The sequence below is a fragment of the Limanda limanda genome, chromosome 3 (genome assembly GCF_963576545.1).
Source record: "Limanda limanda chromosome 3, fLimLim1.1, whole genome shotgun sequence".
Lineage (NCBI taxonomy): Eukaryota > Metazoa > Chordata > Actinopteri > Pleuronectiformes > Pleuronectidae > Limanda > Limanda limanda.
In genome coordinates this window covers 1,149,818-1,171,321 of record NC_083638.1, presented here as the reverse complement: position 1 = coordinate 1,171,321, position 21,504 = coordinate 1,149,818, and the positions used below count along the sequence as shown (strand labels likewise).

General features: G+C 46.3%; 1 protein-coding gene and 1 long non-coding RNA gene across 2 annotated transcripts; both read right to left on the bottom strand.

Annotated features, from left to right (window-relative positions):
- Positions 1–593: 593 nt before the first annotated feature.
- On the bottom strand, positions 594–8,532 carry LOC132998781 (uncharacterized). Its single transcript, XM_061068528.1, has 13 exons — positions 8,410–8,532; positions 7,437–7,645; positions 5,241–5,379; positions 4,367–4,547; positions 4,006–4,146; positions 3,130–3,271; positions 2,900–3,043; positions 2,749–2,807; positions 2,256–2,446; positions 1,750–2,150; positions 1,450–1,549; positions 822–1,014; positions 594–730 (listed from the first exon to the last, which is right to left on the bottom strand). Exons 1-13 carry the CDS (start codon positions 8,530–8,532, stop codon positions 594–596), a joined length of 2,160 nt encoding a protein of 719 aa, XP_060924511.1.
- A 5,244-nt stretch (positions 8,533–13,776) lies between these two features.
- On the bottom strand, positions 13,777–14,380 carry LOC132998044 (uncharacterized). The gene is made up of 3 exons (XR_009677972.1): positions 14,313–14,380; positions 14,100–14,193; positions 13,777–14,008 (listed from the first exon to the last, which is right to left on the bottom strand). It is a non-coding gene; the product is annotated as an uncharacterized LOC132998044 (long non-coding RNA).
- Positions 14,381–21,504: the final 7,124 nt, after the last annotated feature.

The following is a 21,504-nucleotide window of genomic DNA, read 5'->3' as shown; positions in this document are numbered from 1 at the left end:
CATCCCTGGACCTGAAGAGCATCACGTGCTGTTGCTTCATTCCTCCAGGTGACTCACATTTGGATTTTGCAGTTTGTAAATTGAGGTTTGGCGATGACTCTTATCAGGAGGTCACATGTTTGTAACTTGATATTTAATGTACATATACAACTCAGAGCGACATCAACCACACTCAACCGCCTGACACTTCCCTGATTGACTTTGCATTGACAAACACTTCAGTGTCTGAAACAGAGACACAGTATATAAACCTAATATGTATTCAGACACATGAGAAATGTGTGTGTTGGAAATTAAAAAACACACATTTCAATCAGAAAACTTGTTTAAATCTTATTGTAACACATCACAAAGGGAACAGTTATAAAACCACATCAGATCTCTCCTGTACCACCACACACCTTTCAGATTTGTTCAATATAAAAGTTAAAACTTACAAAGCTGCAGATATTCACAAGGATGTTGATATGAAATCCATCTGCTTACATTTGCACCTGATTAGATACATAAACCCCCACCGAAAACCATGAAAGAAGACTTGGTACAGTCTGAAGTGATCATTACAAATCAGGTATTTCCCATACGCTGCTGATTTAACTCTCAAATGTTGGCAAAGGTTGGTATTTGACCTTTGACACTTTGGCTCTGTACATGACCACTCCGCAGACCATGCCGACGGCTGCAAGAACACATCCAGCGATGAACACCAGGTTCAGATTCAGGTTGGTCGCTGAAGAAAAGAGAAACACAATGTGAGTCGAGCTTTGTCCAAAATCAAGCTGGGATTCTGACGAGGCAGGTGTGCTCCAGGCGTGTCATACCTGTGGCTCCGACCCTCTCTGCAGATCTCCGTAAGCGCAATGGCCCCTGGGAAACGAAGTGACTTGCACTCTGGATGACAGCCTCTCTCTTGGAGCGCGGGGGGCTTGTCGACGTAGAGTTGATGCAACCTTTGGAGCACCTGGTGTTGGAGTTCCCTGCTTCACACATCATGACCGAGCAGCTGATGTACACCTGAACACAACAAGACACGCCCCCGATATGTCAGCAGACGTACAGATGTAGAGTCAAACCTCTGCTCTACTGCATCCTCAGTTACTGTGTCAGGCTTTTAGAACTTGTCCCATCAGAAAAATAAGTTTGATCTTATTGGTTAATTCACCTTCTTGTTAGATATCTCCAGGCTCACAGGAGCTTGTTAGCCTAGATCAGTATATAGAATGGAAATAGAGGGAAACAGCTAATCTGTCTCTGTCCGTAGAAACAAGATCAACACTGAAGCATCTCTGCACCTGACTAATGCTTTGTTTCCCTGAACTATAGGTACAAGGGTAATACATATATATATATATATATATATATATATATATATATATATGTACTCTATATATTAATTCATGTAGACTGTCCCTTAATAATAAACAAAATAATATCTAATCCACTGCTGACCTGATTGTTCAGTCCGATGAACTTGAAAGCCTCCATGCTGAACTTGAATTCTTTCTGGTCAGCGGGGGAGTGGATCTGAAGAGTTGGATCCATTTGACACCTTTTCAAAGGAAGAAGAAAAGAAAAAACACGGTAAGAACAGTGCCCCTGCACTTAAATGCCACTGGGGGGAGCATAGGTGACACCGAGACGGCCCAGCTAGCTGCAAATCTTTTTTACATATTTTACGTCCTTTCTTGAAGGCACCGTTACCCCTGACAACCAACATCTGCCTTCAAACAGTAGAGTGTGTTTTCATACCCATTTTCAAAGATGGAGTAGGTTGGGCGGTAGCTGGGGTTGTCGTATGGTGCAGCTCGGCAGGACTCCACAAACAGCTCGGTGTTGTTGACCGAGGAGGTGGCCTTGATCTTCATGTAAATCCTGTTCCCAATGTCGTACTCCAGAGGATAAGCTGCTGGATCCATCCTGGTTTGGAACTGGTTGTTAGGGTAGAACTCAAACTGGTAGGTGAACGTGCCGAAGCCCTTCTCCCACACAGTGATGTTCTTCCTGTGTGCCACGAAGCCCAATGACACGTTTCCTCGTTTTGGGTACTGGCTGTAGAACTGCACCTCCATCAGGTGCTTCCTGGTGATCAGGTCTCTGGGGTTGTCCACCGTGGTGATTTCGTTCTTGAAGATGAGGTTCTCATCGTCTTCCTGCAGGACAGAAAGTTACGAATTCAGTCCTCATGCAGTAACCGACAAACAAGAAGCAGCACTGGTAACTGAGTGTGTAGTGAGATGACATGAGGCCCTCGCTACCTCGATCTGAGTGCCGCAGGCGTTGAGGGGGATGGTGGCGATGATGTGAGTGCTGTTGGAGAGTCTCTGGAGGCTGCAGGCCGTGTTGGAGGGATCGTTGAGCTGCATATGATCCTCATGGAGTCGAGGGAATGAGGCTTTCTCAACCGATACTGTCATGGAGGACTCGTTGCAGATCACATGAGATTTAACTGGAACAAAACAAGTACATTTTGTACCATAACCTTTTCAGTACTATATATAGAGAATTATAATAAATATTCTATGTGATCACTGATATTTAGTCTATATTTCATATTGATGTATGTTAGATGTTAATGTTGCTATTATTTTGTTGTTGTCAGGATTACCCTGACGACACCAGCCTTATTGTATGGTGTGTAGTTCAGGCCGGTGTTTTTCTGCCCTCTGCTGGTCAAAAAGTGCTAAATGCAGCTTTCAGTTGTGCTAAAACAACATAGACTGTTGACAGTGATGTTTCCTGGTGACTCACCTATTTCACTCCTGGCTTCCACAAGAACACACCTCATCTCGGACTGATAGACGGCAGGCCTGAAAAAACTTTGTGAACATGTGTGAAAAGTTAAACGATGGTTTCCTACGCACGTTATCGGGTCGACAGAGAACTGAAGTCCTAGACTCACGGTTTGACTGCTTCAACAGCAAAGCAGATCACGAAATGTTGTCCGTGGTCATCTGGGAGTGGCGTCCACCTGAGGACAAACTCTCCCTGTGTGGTCTGGTGCTTGCTGATATTCGCCGGCCCACTGACGATGATATTATTTATTCTGTGTGAAAACAGAACACAGTGATCTTGCCTGCTGAGATGTTTTGTTGCCACAAGGTTTCCGCGGTCTCGTTGGTTCTCACTTACCTTGCATTTATGGCATGCGCTTTGACTCTGATTTCCAATTCCTTGTTGACTTCTGCTTGGAAACGATCTCCATTTGCAGGTGTTGGAGGCAGAAGCTTGGGCAGGAAAGCTCCCTCCTGACATGACAGAGCAGGGGGGTCCACTGGAATTTAGATTGTACAGCAATTAGTAAACTGCTACTGAGTCTTTTGTTCGTTGAAAAAAACAAATAAAGTCCCAGCTCAGTAAAAACCAAAACCAAAAACCTAGGATTAATATGTTGACAGAACGTCTCGTACGACTAAATTGTAATTTTTTTATTAAATGAAGAACATGTTGTTCTATAGCCAGAAATGCAGAGTTTAGGGAAATACAAGTATTTTGAAGAACAAAGAATTTCATAGTGAAGAAGTTAAACTTCTCACGAATAAAACAACAATATAAACGTAAAAATACATGACAAAATAACATAAAACAATAAAGACACTAAACTTGTGACAGAAATGTAATGATGAAAATTATGCGATGTGTTACAATAAGACTCTTTCTGCTGTATTTCCTCAGACAGGATGCTCAAGAGCTTCAGATCTCTTCTCTAAACCTGTGTTCCCCCGAGTCCTCAACCCAGAATCTGGAACAGCTCAAGGCTTCTGCCAGAGGCTCTCAAAGTACATGCAGGGTTGTACGAGTATAAAAGATCCGCAAAACACTGAGGAAGTGATTGAAGCAAAAAACTCAGTATTTTGTGAAAATGTGTCACACATTAGGGCAATCTTAGAGGTCCAACACTTACAAAGACTTTTATCTCACTGAGCCCAAGCGGCAGCAACAGAACCTCTGCTTGGTGGGACTTATAAAAATATTGTCACGTGTCAGGAAAAGTAAAAACGTACTTACCAAGAAAAGAGAATTGCAGAGGAAGTTTGCTGAGAGGAGCCGTGGTTGTGTATGGGGTTGCGGTTTGGTATTGGGTTGTGGTTGTGTATGGGGTTGTGGTTGTGGTTGTGGTTGGGTGTGGGCTTGTGGTTGTGGTCGCGGCTGTGGTTGTGTATGGGGTTGTTGTTGGGTATGGGGTTGTGTATGGGCTTGTGGTTGTGGTTGTGGTTGTGGTTGTGGTTGGGTATGGGGTTGTGGTTGGGTATGGGGTTGTGGTTGGGTATGGTGTTGTTGTTGTGGTAGGGTGTGGGCTTGTAGTTGTGTATGGGGTTGTGGTTGGGTATGAGGTTGTGGTTGTGTATGGTGTTGTTGTTGTGGTTACATGTGGGCTTGTGGTTGTGTATGGGCTTGTGGTTGGGTATGGGGTTGTGGTTGTGTATGGTGTTGTTGTTGTGGTTGGGTGTGGGCTTGTAGTTGTGTATGGGGTTGTGGTTGGGTATGAGGTTGTGGTTGTGTATGGTGTTGTTGTTGTGGTTAGGTGTGGGCTTGTAGTTGTGTATGGGCTTGTGGTTGTGGTTGTGTATGGGGTTGTGGTTGGGTATGGGGTTGAGGTTGTGGTTGGGTATGGGGTTGTTGTTGTGGTTGGGTATGGGGTTGTGGTTGTGTATGGGTATGGGGTTGTGTTTGGGTATGGGGTTGTGGTTGGGTATGGGGTTGTGGTTGGGTATGAGTATGGGTATCGGTTTGTGGTTGGGTATGAGTATGGGTATGGGGTTGTGGTTGGGTATGGGCTTGTGGTTGTGGTTGTGATTGGGTATGGGGTAGTGGTTGTGGTTGGGTATGGGGTAGTGGTTGGGTATGGGGTTGAGGTTGGGAATGTGGTTGTGGTTTGGTATGAGTATGGGTATGGGGTTGTGGTTGGGTATGGGCTTGTGGTTGTGGTTGTGGTTGGGTATGGGCTTGTGGTTGTGGTTGGGTATGGGATAGTGGTTGGGTATAGGTGTGGGGCTCTCTTTCCTCTCCTCATGGTCATCGGAGTCCTGTAGGATCTGGATCCGTCTGCGTATTGCAGATTGATGTAGCCTTGTGGGAAATCCTCCACCACCAACTCAAGTCCATAAGCTTTGATGTTTGCTCGGGTGTAGTTGTAGTGCAATGTGCAAGAGCCCTATCAATGTGAATATGTATTATTAAAGGGAGGCAAAGCGTCAATACATTAAAACACAAAGTATGGAGATTCACATTCCTCAGCTGACCTGGTCTAAGAGGAAGCCTGGTGGCAGGCTGCATGAGTTGCACTCCCTCCCCCTGACGTTTCCATATCGACATCGAACTTTGTCCCCATCAGGATCAAAAGACGTGAGCTTGTATGTCCGAGGGCAGTTCTGAGGAACTCTTGGATATACACGATAACAGGAGTTAGTAAAAATAACAAAAGATGGAATCATCAGTTTTTAAAACAAATTCAAATTCTCCAGTGTTTGTGATAAAAGAGTTAAAGGTCGACAGGTTTCCAGGTATCTGCAGGAGACTTACCGGAGGATAGGTAGGATGCCGATTTCTGGTGATCTGTTTGGTTTCCTGGTGTCAGACCTCTTTCCCAGATCTACCTCAGTCAGTAGATGCCAGCTCCTAACATTATTGGCCGTTCCCACCCAACAGCAGCTACTTGCCCTGGTGTGTGTGGAGCAGATCGAGGTGTGTGAACATGACTGTTGTCAAGCAGGGATGATGAATAAAAGAATGCTCCACAAAGTGACTCAGTGAATACATGTTAAGAGCACAAAGGTGAAGCAGTTTGATTCATGAAGCACATTTCTTACACAGAAGAAGAGACAGAAACAACAACTCAGGGACCAAATTCAGAGAAATCAAGTCAAAATCTAAAAACACAATTTCAAGCAAAACAGAGTAAAATAGGTGAAGAGATTAAAAGCCATTTAATAAGTAAATAGTAAAGAAAGGTGTTGAATAATAATTTTAATTAAAATACAATATAAAGACCTTACATGTCAAGCAGTTAGGTCAATCAATCAATCACATTTTATTTATACAGCACATATTCCCAAATCACAATTTGTCTCACAGATCTTATCAAAGTGCAACATCCTCTGATCTTAACCTGCAACGGGAGTAAAACTACCAAACAAAAGAATCCTATGAGAACGACGACTGTGAGGGTCCCTCTCCCTCTGAGTAGCTAAACAGGTAACTAGAGCAGGTGACTAAACAGGTAACTAAAGCTGGTCACTAAAGCAGGTAACTAAAACTGGTAACTAAAGCTGGTAACTAAAGCAGGTAACTAAAGCAGGTAACTAAAGCTGGTAACTAAAGTAGGTAACTAAAGCTGGTAGCGAAAGCAGGTAACTAAAGCAGGTAACTAAAGCTGGTAACTAAAGCAGGTAACTGAGGCCGGTAACTAAAGCTGGTAGCTTAAGCAGGTTACTAAAGCTGGAAACTAAAGCGGGTTACTAAAGCTGGTAACTAAAGCTTGTAACTAAAGCAGGTAACTAAAGCAGGTAACTAAAGCTGGTAAATAAAGCAGGTAGCTAAAGCAGGTAACTAAAGCAGGTAACTAAAGCAGGTAACTAAAGCTGGTAACTAAAGCAGGTAACTACAGCAGGTAACTAAAGCAGGTAACTAAAGCTGCTAACTAAAGCTGCTAACTAAAGCTGGTAACTAAAGCAGGTAACTACAGCAGGTAACTAAAGCAGGTAACTAAAGCTGGTAACTAAAGCGGCTAACTAAAGCTGGTAACTAAAGCAGTTAACTAAAGCAGGTAACTAAAGCTGGTAACTAAAGCTGGTAACTAAAGCAGGTAACTACAGCAGGTAACTAAAGCTGGTAACTAAAGCTGGTAACTAAAGCTTTTAACTAAAGCAGGTAACTACAGCAGGTAACTAAAGCTATGGACATTCCTCCTAAGATCGTCAGGTAGTCTTATTGTGAAGGAGAGTCGTAGCCCGTGCACATGGTCCTGTGTGTGGTTGGTGTATGTGACAGATACAATCTGAATGTGGTTCCACCACCTTTCTGCAGAATGACAGTCTGTCAGTCCTTGTTCAGACTTTAGCTTACTGCTCCCCAGGGGTCCCACAGGATTATTATGATTATCATTATTATCATTATTATTGTTACTCTTATTATACTTAAGAGATTTTAAGATTAGCACTAAAACTTTAGAGTCTATTCTGTAGCTCACTTACAGCCTGTGTAGGGATTTCAGAACAGGGTGGATGTGAGTTTTTATAGTTTGAGATGTATTGTCATGGCTTTAACTCTTTCAGATGTATCCCCCTGATTTCGAGGGGGTCCCAAACAGATAACCAGTACAAGGGACAGTAACAACAAACAAGTCCATCGCAGTCGTCAATTTTACTGGAAATAAAACCAGTTTTAACTTAGTCTCACTAAGCAGCAAGTGAAAGTTAAGTAGCTTTAAAAAGACTCACCTCATCTGAAAAGGTTTGTCACTGCGAACATTAGCCGTGAAAACTGTTTCAGTCTCACAAGAGCCTCCATAGTATCCTGATATGGTGGTGTGCCTGTCAACCACACCCGACGGACTTCTAGCGACAATGCGACAGTTGCCCCCGTAGCAGTTCCACCCATAGGTATAATGCCCACATGTCCTGAAGGTTGACCTGCTGCGAAGGTCCACCTGCGGGGAAAGATCACACTGAACACTGTGCTTCCAGCTGGTTGCTGCTCAAACTGAGGAGGTGATTATTGTTTGCAGAACGCAGCCGCTCACATTTGAACACCAAGCAAAGGGCCACATTTCTCCAACTCTTGACTCCCTTAACTTAAATTGAGGACTTTAAGATCCTTGATTAACTTTTAAAGCTCAGCATGGTCTGTTTCCAGGTTAAATATCAGAGCTTCTACCTGCCTTGCTCTGAGACTCAATCTAACATTTTACCACCAACACCTGTCAGTAGTACCAAAGTCTAGATGCTCTGTATGAATGTGTGTGTGAATGGGTGAATGTAAAAACTGTACTGTAAAGAACTTTGAGTCATCAAGACTAGAAAAGCGTTACAAAAATACAAAACCATTTACCATTAATTATTGTTTTATCCTCATGTATTTTGTCAAGCACATTGTAACCTTGTCTAGAAGTGCTAAACAATTATAATTATTATTATTGTTGCTATTATTACTTTGTCTTGTTCAAAGCTAATTAGGGGCAAAAATCAGAAATTTAACAGTATCCAATTCTTTAAGAATTTCATATGTAAAATGTATAAAATTACTATTGTTATTTAATCAACACATTTTTTTGTGGCCTTGATCCTTAACTAGTAAATCAAACCAAATAAATAAAGCTCTCACAAAATAACGAGTAATAATTAAGAGGAATAGGACATTTCTATCACGGAGCAGATTCACACATTGTTTCGATGTCATCATTGCATCTCTCACCTTGTACGTTCCATCAGGGTTTTGTCCTCTGTAGGTGTAGCTCGCACTTCCCCCAAAGTGATGTGATGCAGACGCCAGTGAGACCAGGAGCAGCTGGAGTAGGAGCACCGCTGTGGAAGCCATGATGCAGAGAACTGGTCTGTGTCCCGGGTGCCTCTCACATCCACCTGCAGCATCTTATATACTGTAAGCTGGAGTCTGATGGAATGCGCATTGAAAACAATGCAGAAACTGCAAAACCTGTTTGAACGTAAAGGAAAAAAACGTCTTTCTGGGAAATGAGTTTCAATTTTGTGCGTGTAAAAAACCCAATTGTGTTACGTGGTTGTTATTGAGCATATTTTCACCAGTAACAAGCTCCCACAATAGTTTAGAATCGTCTGAGCAGAGGAACAAGAAAGTTTTCCTGATTTCATATGAAGTTAAAGTTCTGACTGTCAGAACAGAGCTGCTGCTTCACACTTCTTATATGAATGAAATGACATTAGAAGAAGTTAGTACATGGATGCAGGTGAATTCACAGAAACTAGTCCAGACAAAGTCACAGAACTTTACAGGAGTGGGTTTGAGATCCCAATGAAGTTTCAGTTCGGTTTGTGGACCAACTCCTCTACAGTATGTGTGGACTCATGCAAGAAGAGAGCAACTGTATTTCTGTAGTTGTATATATACATTTTAGATATGTATATTTTTATTTCTATTTTGAATTTTTATATTCTATTTTATCTTATATTACTCGATTTTTTTTGTCTGCTTGTAATATTCTGAGCATTGCTATAAGAGAGCCTGTGACCCAAGCATTTCATTGTAAGCGACTGCTTAATGTAATCGTTGTGCATATGACAATAAACTCTTGAATCTTGAATCTTGAATTATTCCTGTGTAATCATATGGGGAGTCATTAAGTTGGAGCCTATATGGAAAACCCTAAACCTGTTCTACTGCTGCAACATTTGAAAGTGACGGGTCTGACTGATGTTCCAGTAATCTTCAGTTTCAGGTCACAAAGTTATGCGTACCAAACACAGTGGGTGTGTACTTACAGTAAGTGTCTAGGACCTAGGAGGAAGTTCATGCTCAGAACATTCCACTGAGCCCATAAGGCCTAATAATGACAACGTGTACTTAGACATGGAATGAAGGCTCTTGTAAACCTAATACGTGTTGTGCAATTGATACATTAAACGTGACACCATTTCCTGGTGTGCCTTTGGCATTCAATAAATGTGGTTATGAGAAAAAATATTTAATTTTAATATTAAAAATATTAAGATTTAATAATAACTTTAATTGATTCAAGTTACCTTGGGGCACCACCCTTCAAATTAAGGGCAAAATAGCCAATTTATTGATTAAGTCTCATGAAAGTACTAACCACAATTTGGAACTCTGATTAATAATTACCATGTAGATAGTTAGCAAAGTTGAAGCATATAGAGTTTGTGACTGTAGAGGTTGGTAAAATTCACACTTAGGCAACATTAATGAAAACAACATTTGTGAAAGATACATTTTTATTATGAAGATAATAAACTATAAAAACACAAATTACTAAAAGTGTACTAACTACATAAATATGTGTATGTGAACAAGCGTGTGTGTGTGTGACTGATTGTGCTTTCTAAATGGTGGCAGGCCACTATGAAGGCAATAAACCATCCCCCCCCAGTATGTTTACGACATGTAGTGGGGGTCAGAGAGAGATGTGTGGGGAGATGTGTGTGTGTGTGTGTGTGTTTGTGTGTGTGTGTGTGTGTGTGTGTGTTGGTGCCAAGTTAGAAAGTAGCTTGTTGCACGCAAAGAAAGACTGAAGAGCAAAACATAACCAACATTAACTTTCAAATAACTTATCACCAAAATATCACGAATCCAACTTATAAACATCACAAGGAATTGAATAAACAATTCTTTATAAACAAGTCTTTGCTTAGCCTAGTACAATTATTAAGCCCAGTTGTGATACCGTTCATGAAAAGGGGGAAAAGGTGGATGTGCTGTTTGAAGTCCAGTGAAGTCGTCTGGCTGGTTTGTGGCTCCTCGTGTTGTGGTTCTGCTGTGCAGAGAGACAGAGTGAGACACATGTTAACCTCTTAAGAGGCAGCTGAGATTTGCCTAAAACATCTGTCTGTCTGAGGAATACCCAAAGTAAATTGAAAGCTGTTCTTGAACCACTCTAAGATCTACTGGCATTGAGTAATAGCAGTTGGAACACAGTGAAGTAGAAGGTTTTAGTTTTCGCCTGAATATTTTCCGGTAAACAGATGCCTGCATAGCTGGGACTTATGACCTAGAAAATAGAATGGGACCCTAGCATGAAGCCTTGACTAGCCCAAGTTCAAATTTGATAACAATGCCACAGAAAATGAATATTTTACAGATTTTTTCCTCAGGGCATGTATATGCGTTTTCCACAGAGGCCATTTGGAGACTCCAAAGGACCCTTTGTAACCATGGTAACCACATAGGCTAAAAAGGCTATTTTTACAATCAAAATCATGCTTTTATGGAGACAAAACCAGTCATATGGTTTATACAAATAAACATCTTTCATGTTTATTGGGGGCGAAACACGGACGCACGATGCTCTGGGACCAGTTGGACACTGTTGCGCAGGGACTTGCTTGGTGTCTCCTCATATTTTTACCGTGAAAAATTACATCTGCATGTTGGAAATTTCATTGGCTAATGGCTATTGTAGGCTGTGGACAACCCATGCCAGCTCCGGAAAATACATCAAAGTTTTCACGTAGCTGCTGGCTGCTCTGAGATTACGCAACAGCTGACTGTGGCTATTCTTTGATGTAATAGTGTGTTTTGGACTGATTATGTTACTGGATTGGATCGTCTTTACCAACAGCGTTTTTGTTGGAATGTTATCGATCTGTGGAATAACATAATGACTCTTAGGTGAGTGACGTCGACTTTGTGATTGTTTTTTGTGTGTTAGTGTTCTGACTTAGACGTTGATTGTACCGGCTGTGGTGATCGGATCTTGAAATGGTTAACATCAGTCGAATCAGAAGAACCTTAGCTTTCTAACAATATGTTGCATTAGTACCTAGCTGTACAACGCAGTTCTGTACTGTTCTGTATGTAATTACACTTGGGGTGCAGTATCATTATTATGCCACTGTGAGGCGGTGAAGTACTAGGGACGCAAGCTTATGTCATCACTGATTTGCCAGTGCTAAGACAATAAACACAGCCACCTGCTAAACAGTTCACCGTGTCTGTCAAGTGTTTCCTCTCCGAGTGCTCTGTCTCTGTCTCAGTATCTCAGTCTCTCTGTCCATCTCCGGGCTGGCTCACAACCCTCCTGTGGTCGTCACAGCATATGCTGATGTTGGGATTTTATATCAGTTTGGTCCAGATATATGGCCTTCACACAATGACTTATAATAACCGTTGCTGCTTGGTGTTAATCATGAAGTTGGTTAGAATGTGTGTGCGTCACATTGCTGGTCAGCCTCACTCCTGTCTTGATAAGAGCCGCTGCCTGTTGTGGGAACTGTAAATCTGTGACATACTAAACACTGTACATTAACTAGTTCGTATTAAAGCATAACTCCTTAGCTTTAGTCAACATCACACAAAGTTCAAGCAGCTGCCCCAGGTTCTGAAAGGCGTTGTTTTGTTTGGAGGAAGCACATGTTTACACAAACAGAACATAAAGCCGATAGAGCAGGAACACAATATTTTTTACTCCAATGAACAACAACACCGATCCACAAGGCATCAGTCGAGTCAAGGTTTGTTTGTACCTTTTCTAAACTCTCATGAAATGAAAATTTTGACCAGCAACCATCAGAAGAGGAGCCAAACTTTTAGCGGCTTCTCATCACTTCCTGATTCCAGCTCCAGGAGGCTGGAACTATGCCTGCGAACTAGGGCTGCTCGATTATGGAAAAAAATCATAATCCTGATTATTTTGGACAAAAACGAAATCACGATTATTCAAACGATTATTAATATGTGCCCTTATTTTTTTAAATGACTAACCGGAAGTACCAGTCACTTCCGGTTCCGGTAAACACTGATAACGGCTGCGTGTCTTATTCCTCTGTAAAATCATGCAGGATATCGGTGCCTGGTTATTCAAACCGGGCACCGATATCAACCTTAACACTCTCCATAAAAACACTTTGAGAACTTTGAAATTTCCTCTCATTATTAAATGTCCCCATCTGCCCACCCACTACAAGCACACACAGAGAGAGAGAAAGAGAGGGGTGGGGATGGGGGCTATGAGGACCATCATCATTTACCCCCGAACCCAGACATTGAACGGGTTCCATACAACAAAAAGGGGAGAATCGCGAGTTGACCCGCGGCCGCTATACTGTGTGGTGCTGCTGCTCAGATTCGATCGGAGTCAATCACACGGGGCTGCCCTCACTCTGCCATTTTCCACTCGCGCTGTTTTTTAAATACCTCCGGTCCCCACACACACAACTCGCCTCCTTCACTTCATAGCTGCTTGAGAGTGAGTGCCAGTCAGCGGGGGGGCGCTGAATGCTCCGGGGGAGGGACTGAATTGCGAATGCGCGTCTCTTTCGAAAAAAAATGCAAAATAAATGTTTCAACTCGATTATAGAAGTTTGGAGATCGTTTGACCCAATAATCGTAATCACGATTAAATTTCGATTAATTGAGCAGCTCTACTGCGAACCATCGAGGAAGAACCAAGTCTCGACTCCCCTTCATTATTGACCAATCAAGTTATACCTACGGTTATAAAATATTATAACCGCTGTCCGTGGGGTGCGACTCTTGCACTAGACGAAAAGCAGTATTATTGTCACAGTGAACCTTTTCGGACAGGCCTAATCCCCTGCTGTAACCAACTGTTTCCATGATGTTACCTCGGCGTTCGCCAGTGACAATAAGCTGAGTCTATCGGCATTTGCGAACCTTAAGGGGGATATGGAGAACAAAGGAGAGAGCCGTGGGGGGGCTCCTGAGCCTCGCGGACCGATCGCGACGTGTGATCTAATTAGCATATGAATCGGAGTCCAGCCGCTGGCTAGAACCTCTCTCTACTCACCATTGGAGGAAATCACAGACCCTTGAAACTAATGTCACTCGTGATTGGTTGGTAGAAGTGTTGCTATTGGTCACCTTATGGGTCATTGCAGTGCACACGTGGGGTCACAGCATTCCGCACGTGGGGTAAGCCCCTCCCACACAATATTAATAATAAAAATGTATATATTAATATTTATTATTATTTATAAGTAAGCCTTTACCAAAAGCACTGCAGTTAATTAAAACTAAACATTCATGTGATGCTTGATGTTATAGGTGAACACATTGTACAGGGAACAAATGTGAACAAGGTATATGTGGAGTCAAAGCTTTATTTACATACAGCAAAAATATTGTACAAAAACTCAGATGAGGCTTGAAATGTCTCTCTGCAGCCTCTGGGTCATGACTTCTTTGTGGGACTCTGTCTGAATCTTCTCCAGTGTGTAGACGTCTGTGGTGTGTAGCTGTGAGATCAGTGTAGCTTCCAGTCTTATATGAAGTGTGGGACACAGGTCGGTGCGCTCCTGGCTGTGGAAGGATGGATCCATGTCATCTGTCCCGCTTCAATCAGCTGTAAACACATTCAGTAAAATTAGCACAGTTCAATGACAACATACACCTTTACATGTAACTGGAAAATGATTTAATGAATATAACCTTACCCTCTTTCTTCTCCGACAACTCCTCAATGCTGATGTAAGGTCTGGTCGGATCATACTGGCTCATAGTGTGTCTTTGTACGTCATGGACAGGCAGCTGGAAAACAACACGAGTAACATGACTTTATTATTAATAAACGGAAATAGCCGCGCTGCATCACCGTTGGAAGATCCACAGCAAAAAAACACCAAAACAATTCATAAACAGTTACTTACATTCAATGGCTTAATTTTCTGCACTTTAAATCCGGACTTTCAGCGTCTCGGCCTCACGCGCAGTGACCGCCTCGTTGTGTTTGTGTGTGTGTGTGTGTGTGTGTGGGGGGGGGGGCCTCAGGCTGTGAAAACATACAGAAAAAAGTCACGTTGATGAAAAAACTTAACGAGAACAAACTGTTACATCTAAGTAATTCATACATATTTACACATGCACTAGATCTGCTCCAGCAGTCGATGCTGTATTCGTATTTTAGCAACTTTCTCGCTATCCCAAACAGTGGCGGACATGCTTTCAGATGTAGGGTTAGCTTCGTAGTTAGCATGGCGTCTCCTAGCTTAGCTTTTACCTTAACTCAGGGACTGTGCGTCCGTCTTCTCCGCCTCGACTCGTCCACACCGGGCCCGCGGCTCTGCTTCCCACGCACTCATCTTCTCCTCCAGGGAAAAGCGTTGTGTCGACTTCAGCAAGTTATTTACCCCGAAAACAGAGTAACTCGTACGGAACAAGCTAAACACAAGCCGGAGTTTCATGTCTGGTCGACACTCGACGCTGCACGGCGTTTACGAGGCTGTGATTGGACGAGTCCATCAGCTGATGACGCGGGCGGGTGACGTGAGGTTTTCACAGTAAATCTCCTTATCTTAAAGCAGCGGTTACTTCATATGGGATGAGTATGTGACTGAGGCCCAGTTTATTTTTTCTGGTGTTTAGTAAATTTACACACATGATTCACGCTGTTCTGTGTTGGTAACCTTATAGTTGAATGCACTTATTGTAAGTCGCTTTGGATAAAAGTGTTGACTGTTTTAATGGTATACTGAGAAAGTTTAATAACAACAATTAGACAATTGAAGTTCAAATTATGAAGGAATTTCAGCTCTATATTGTGTCTTCTTTATATTTAAAATAATAATCAAACTGAGTGGAGATGTATGCTGTAGCCAAACAGCCGGCTGCTGTGTTTTGTCACTGTGCAGTCCATGGGGGATTAAATATTACACTGAAAAAATAAATCATTAAATCAATGAATGTTTCATAGCAATTTTGAAAGTAGTGGTGAAAAGGTAGCATTTATAATTCATGGAAAACAGCTTAGTTTGCCATTGACATGTGAATTTGATGCCAGTATTTTGGGAGGACAGATATTTTTATGGAAAGCCAGTAGAAGTTTGGAGCTTACAGGACACAGATGATCATACCCAGCATCATTTCTTTGCTGGTAGAGGTGTGGTTTACACTTCCTCTGTGCATTTAACCAGCACAATTGAAAAAGTGACTGTAATCATGCCACTCTGTACAGTGGTTGAGATTCAGGATTGTTTTGGATGACAATAAAAATTTGAAATAAAGTGCATTGTTTAATTTGACAGCATTGACCTTTGTTCGTGGTATACAATGTAATTCATTATAGCACACTTACTTATTTAAGAACAATTTAAAATTTCAGGTTTTATAAATATTTTCAGCCTGGTTCACTCTGCCAGATAGTTTAGTATACTCTTAGAAAATGGTGTTATATGCTCTGAGGGGAACTATCCTGATTTGCATTTGTGAAGCTCAGAGCATTGTCATTTGCATGTGAAAGCGTCCTCTAGGCGTAGGAGTAGGGGGGTCACCTCACAACAGCTCTCAGGCTTGACAACTGCAGAGTTTCCTTAGCTGTCTGCAGATACGTGTGAAAGTCGTTAACCGAAGGATGTGCCAACACTTTCCTGCGACACAGATTGACACAAACGCTTGTTTTCATGCAGTGTTGACTGCCCGGTGCTGCTAGAGGGCCGGGGCTGTGCGTTGGGTGCCCATTTCTGTGCTGTAACTGTCACGGGTATGGTGAGGACCCAAATGCAGCACAGGCAGACGAGATCTTAATTGGTAATGAACTTTATTTTTCACTGCTGTCTAAAACAGTTCTTAACAGTGGCAGGGTGAAAAGTCTTTGTTCCCAGTGATCTTCAGCAAGATCCGGCAAGGAGTGAGTCTGGTGTTGCTGAGTGGAGGCAAGGTCCACAGCAGGAGGATTACCTAGATGCAGACAGGTTCAGTGGTGAGCTGTGTAGCAGGCCGGAGCAGGTAGCAGGCAGATAGCAGGTAGCAGGCCGTAGCAGGTAGCAGGCAGGTAGCAGGCAGGTAGCAGGCAGGTAGCAGGTAGCAGGCCGGAGCAGGTAGCAGGCAGATAACAGGTAGCAGGCCGGAGAGAGAAATGCTGGAGGTCAGGCATTTACGCAAGACAATCTGGCACTGAAGCAGAGACAGGAGCAGGCTTATATGCAGCCAGGGCTGTCACAGGTGTGGAGAGTTGGCCTGATGAGGGGGCGTGGCTAACAGGTAGAGTGGAGCAGAGACAGAGGAGTGGAAAAATACCAGCAGACAGGAGATGAGCAGACTGTGACAGAACCCCCCCCTCAAGGGACGGCTCTCGACGTCCCAAGACGAATGGACCAAACCGGGTGGGAGGCGGGGGCCTGGAGGAGGGCTAATACTCGTCCGAGAGCCCAGTGTCCATCTCCAAGACCCTGGTCCCGGGGAGACTGTCGTCGCTGTCGTTTGGGGACTCCGACGGAGGATGTGGTCTGGGAGGTGGCCTGGTTCTGGACGTCTGGGTGGGGTTGCGTCGATGGAAATCCCTGATGATGGTGCGGTCCAAGATGTTCCTCCCAGGAACCCAGAACCTTTCTTCAGGGCCGTAACCCTCCCAGTCCACCAAGTACTGGAATCCCCTCCCACGCCGGCGAGACTGCAGGATGCGACGGACAGTGTAGGCGGGACCTCCATCGATGAGGCGAGGAGGCGGTGGAGGTGGTGTGGCAGGAACCAGGGCGCTCTCTTGGACCGGTTTAACCTTGGAGACATGAAACGTGGGATGAACCCGCATGGATCTAGGGAGTTTGAGCCTCACTGCCACTGGGTTGACGATCTCCTGGATCTCGAACGGGCCGATGAAGCGAGGAGCCAGTTTCTTGGATTCCACCCGGAGGGGAAGATCACGGGTGGAAAGCCAAACTTTCTGACCCGGCTGGTAGTCTGGGGCCTTGGAGCGGTGGCGATTGGCGGCCGTGGTGTAGCGGTCAGCGGCCCGGAGTAGAGCCGCCCTGGCTCGGGTCCAAGTCCTGCGACAACGGCGGATGAAGTCCTGGACAGAGGGGCAGGATGTTTCTTTCTCAAGTGCCGGAAAAAGCGGTGGTTGGAACCCATAGGTGCACTCAAAGGGGGAGAGACCGGTGGCGGAGCTGGTCAAGGTGTTGTGGGCGTATTCTACCCATAGAAGCTGTTCGGACCAAGAAGTAGGGTCTTGAGACGTCATGCAGCGTAGTGCCGTTTCCATCTCCTGATTCTTGCGTTCGGTCTGGCCGTTGGACTGGGGGTGGTACCCCGAGGACAGGCTGGCGGTGGCTCCCAGGAGCGAGCAGAACTCCCTCCAGAATACTGAGGCGAACTGGGGACCCCGATCAGAGACCACGTCCACTGGGATGCCATGGAGACGGACAACGTGGAGGAGGAGTAGTTTAGCCGTCTCTTTGGCAGATGGGAGTTTGGGCAGGGGCACGAAATGTGCCATCTTGCTGAACCTATCTACCACCGTCAGGATAGTAGTGTTGCCGCTGGATGGTGGTAGACCGGTGACAAAGTCCAAAGAAATGTGCGACCAGGGACGATGAGGCACAGGCAGAGGATGTAGAAGACCGGCAGGGGCATGATGAGCCGGCTTGTGCTGGTTGCAGGTGGGACAGGCATTGACGAACCCCCGAATGTCCTCATCCAGTGACGTCCACCAGAACCGGCGCCGCACCACGTCCTTGGTCCGTTGGATCCCTGGATGACAGGTAAGTTGAGTGCTGTGGGCCCATTGTAGAACCTCGGACCGGAGGTCAGGCGGGACGAACAGACAGTTGGGAGGGCAAGCACTTGGTCCGGGCTGGTCTTGGGCGGCGACCCTGACCTTCTCCTCTATCTCCCAGGTGAGTGTGGCCACCAGACGGGAAGAAGGCAGGATAGTGTCTGGGTCGGTCCTGTCCCCCTCCTTTTCCGAGAACTGACGGGACAGGGCATCGGGCTTGACGTTGCGGGACCCCGGTCGATAGGAGAGGGAAAAGTTGAAGCGGGTCAGGAAGAGTGCCCATCGAGCCTGGCGGGAGTTCAGTCTTTTGGCGGACTGGAGGTACTCAAGGTTTTTATGGTCAGTCCATACCAGAAACGGCAGTTTAGTCCCCTCGAGCCAGTGTCGCCACTCTTCTAAAGCCAACTTGACGGCGAGGAGCTCTCGGTTTCCAATGTCATAATTCCTCTCTGCCGGGGTCAAACGTCGGGAATAGAATGCGCAGGGGTGCAACCTCTGGTCGGAGGCTGCTCTCTGGGACAAGACAGCCCCCACTCCCGAGTCGGAAGCGTCCACCTCGACCACGAACTGCCGTTCAGGGTCCGGTATTTGGAGGATGGGGGCCGAGGTGAATCGTGTCTTCAGGGCCAGAAAAGAGTCATTGGCGGCCGTGGACCAGAGAAACGGAACCTTGGAGGAGGTAAGAGCTGTGAGGGGGGCCGCCACCGAACTGTAGCCCCTGATGAACTTCCGGTAGAAGTTGGCGAAGCCCAGGAAACGTTGCAGCTGCTTGCGGGAATCAGGGGCGGGCCAAGTGGTGACGGCAGAAACCTTGGCTGAGTCCATCTCCACGGTCCCTCTCCCTACAACGTACCCCAGGAAGGAGACAGACGAGACGTGAAACTCACACTTCTCGGCCTTGATGAACAGGGAGTTTTCCAGCAGACGTTGGAGGACCTTCTGGACGTGATGTACATGTTCCTCTCTGGAGCGGGAGAAGATCAGAATGTCATCAAGGTACACGAAGACGACCTTGTTGAGCATGTCCCTGAGCACGTCGTTGACCAGAGCCTGGAAGACAGCAGGAGCGTTGGTGAGGCCGAAGGGCATCACCAGGTACTCGTAGTGACCAGTGGGGGTATTGAACGCCGTCTTCCACTCGTCCCCCTCGCGGATCCGGACCAGGTGGTAGGCGTTGCGCAGGTCAAGCTTGGTGAATATGGTGGCCCCCTCTAGGAGCTCGAAAGCTGAGGAGATGAGAGGCAGGGGGTACCGGTTCTTGATGGTAATGTCATTCAATCCACGATAATCAATGCAGGGGCGGAGTGTCTTGTCTTTCTTCTCCACGAAGAAGAAACCTGCTCCAGCCGGAGACGAGGAAGGGCGGATGATGCCTGCCGCTAGACCGTCATTGATATATGTCTCCATCGCCCCCCTCTCAGGAACGGACAGGGAATACAGGCGTCCTCTGGGCGGCGTGGCACCGGGCTGGAGGTTGATGGCACAGTCATAGGGCCGATGTGGGGGCAGGGAGGTTGCCTTGGCCTTACTGAAGACCTCCCTGAAGTCCAGATACTCAGCCGGGACCCCCAGCACATCGGTAGAAGAACTGGTCGTGGCAGAAGGTCGTGGTGTGGCGGCTTGCTTGAGGCAGACCTGGTGACACGATGAACTCCACCCCAGGATCGCCCCTGTGGTCCAATCAAGGTGTGGATTGTGACGTCGGAGCCATGGGAACCCCAGAAGGAGAGGATGACGAGGAGAGTGCAGGATGTGAAACTGGAGTGTTTCATGGTGGTTCCCGGAAATTAACATCCGTATAGGCACTGTCAGGTGGGTCACAGTTCCCAGAAGTCGGCCATCCAGAGCGTTGGTGGAAACTGGAGCTGGCAGGGGAATCTGACCGACACCCAGCTGCAGAGCTAGGTTAGAGTCCATAATGTTGGCATCAGAGCCAGAGTCAATGAGGGTGGCGAGGGTCTGGGATCCCTCAGGCAGTAGCAGGCGGACCTGGCACAGGGATCGTGGGCTGGAGGAGGAGCTAGATGTATGACTCACCAGGAACTCCTTCCTTCCTGATGAGCCCGACCTTTTAGCGGGCACCTGGAAATAAAGTGTCCCGCTTGGCCACAATACAGGCAGAGGCTCCCCTCGCGGCATCTCCTCCTCTCTTCTGGAGTTAGACTGGCCCGACCCACCTGCATGGGTTCAGGCTCCCCTGAATACCGGCAGCCAGAAAGCATCGATACGTCGGAAGCCGCTGGTGAAGGGGCGGGCTGGCGTCGTCCTGCGAGCCCCTGATGTTTCTCCCGCTGTCTCGCTTGAATGCGATGGTCGATGCGGGACGCCAGCTCAATGATGCCGTCGACAGTGGTGGGAAGGTCGTATGAAATCAGTTCGTCTTTAATGTAGTCAGCGAGCCCCATCAGGAATGCGTCGCACTGGGCAGCCTGGTTCCACTCACTGGAGCTAGCCTGGGTGCGGAAGTGGATGGAGTAATCGGCCACTGAACGAGACCCTTGCTTCAGACCCAGAAGCCCTCCAGAAGCGTCCGGACCTCGGGAAGCTTCTCCGAACACTTTGCGGAGCTCAGCGGCGAAGGCTTGGAAAGTAGAGCACGCTGGAGAGCGACGCTCCCACTCGGCTGTTCCCCACAGCCGAGCGCGCCCCGTCAGATGATTCACGGTGAACGCCACCCTGGCGTCTTCCGAAGCGAAGGTGTGGGGCTGGAGGGCAAACAGGATGGAACAGTTCGTGAGGAACGGGCGGCAGCCCTCCGCGTCTCCGGCGTAGCGTTCAGGAACCCCCACACGAGGCTCCGAGGCGGAAGCAGAGGCAGCCGGGACTGGTAGAGGCTGGACTGGTTCTGGAGGCAGAGGGACAGCTTGAGCAAAAGCTGCGGCGAGTTGTTGGACCTGCGAGGCTAGCAAGGTAAACGCCTGCTCCTGCTTAGTCACCGCCAGTCGAACATCTGCTGAGTTCGAAAGCAGCAGCGCCTCGTGGTGCTGGAGCATCGCCTCTACCTTCTCCAGGCGATCCATCGGCGTGTGCGCTGGGTCCATGTCTGGCCAGATTGTACTGTCACGGGTATGGTGAGGACCCAAATGCAGCACAGGCAGACGAGATCTTAATTGGTAATGAACTTTATTTTTCACTGCTGTCTAAAACAGTTCTTAACAGTGGCAGGGTGAAAAGTCTTTGTTCCCAGTGATCTTGAGCGAGATCCGGCAAGGAGTGAGTCTGGTGTTGCTGAGTGGAGGCAAGGTCCACAGCAGGAGGATTACCTAGATGCAGACAGGTTCAGTGGTGAGCTGTGTAGCAGGCCGGAGCAGGTAGCAGGCAGGTAGCAGGCAGATAGCAGGTAGCAGGCCGGA

Coding starts and splice junctions, on each gene's coding strand:
- LOC132998781 (XM_061068528.1), bottom strand. CDS start 8,532: ATGGCTTCCACAGCGGTGCTCCTACTCCAGCTGCTCCTGGTCTCACTG. Junction 2,447..2,748: donor GGAAGCCAGGAGTGAAATAG/GTGAGTCACCAG, acceptor GTTTTGTTCCAG/TTAAATCTCATGTGATCTGC. Junction 731..821: donor AGAGAGGGTCGGAGCCACAG/GTATGACACGCC, acceptor TCTTTTCTTCAG/CGACCAACCTGAATCTGAAC.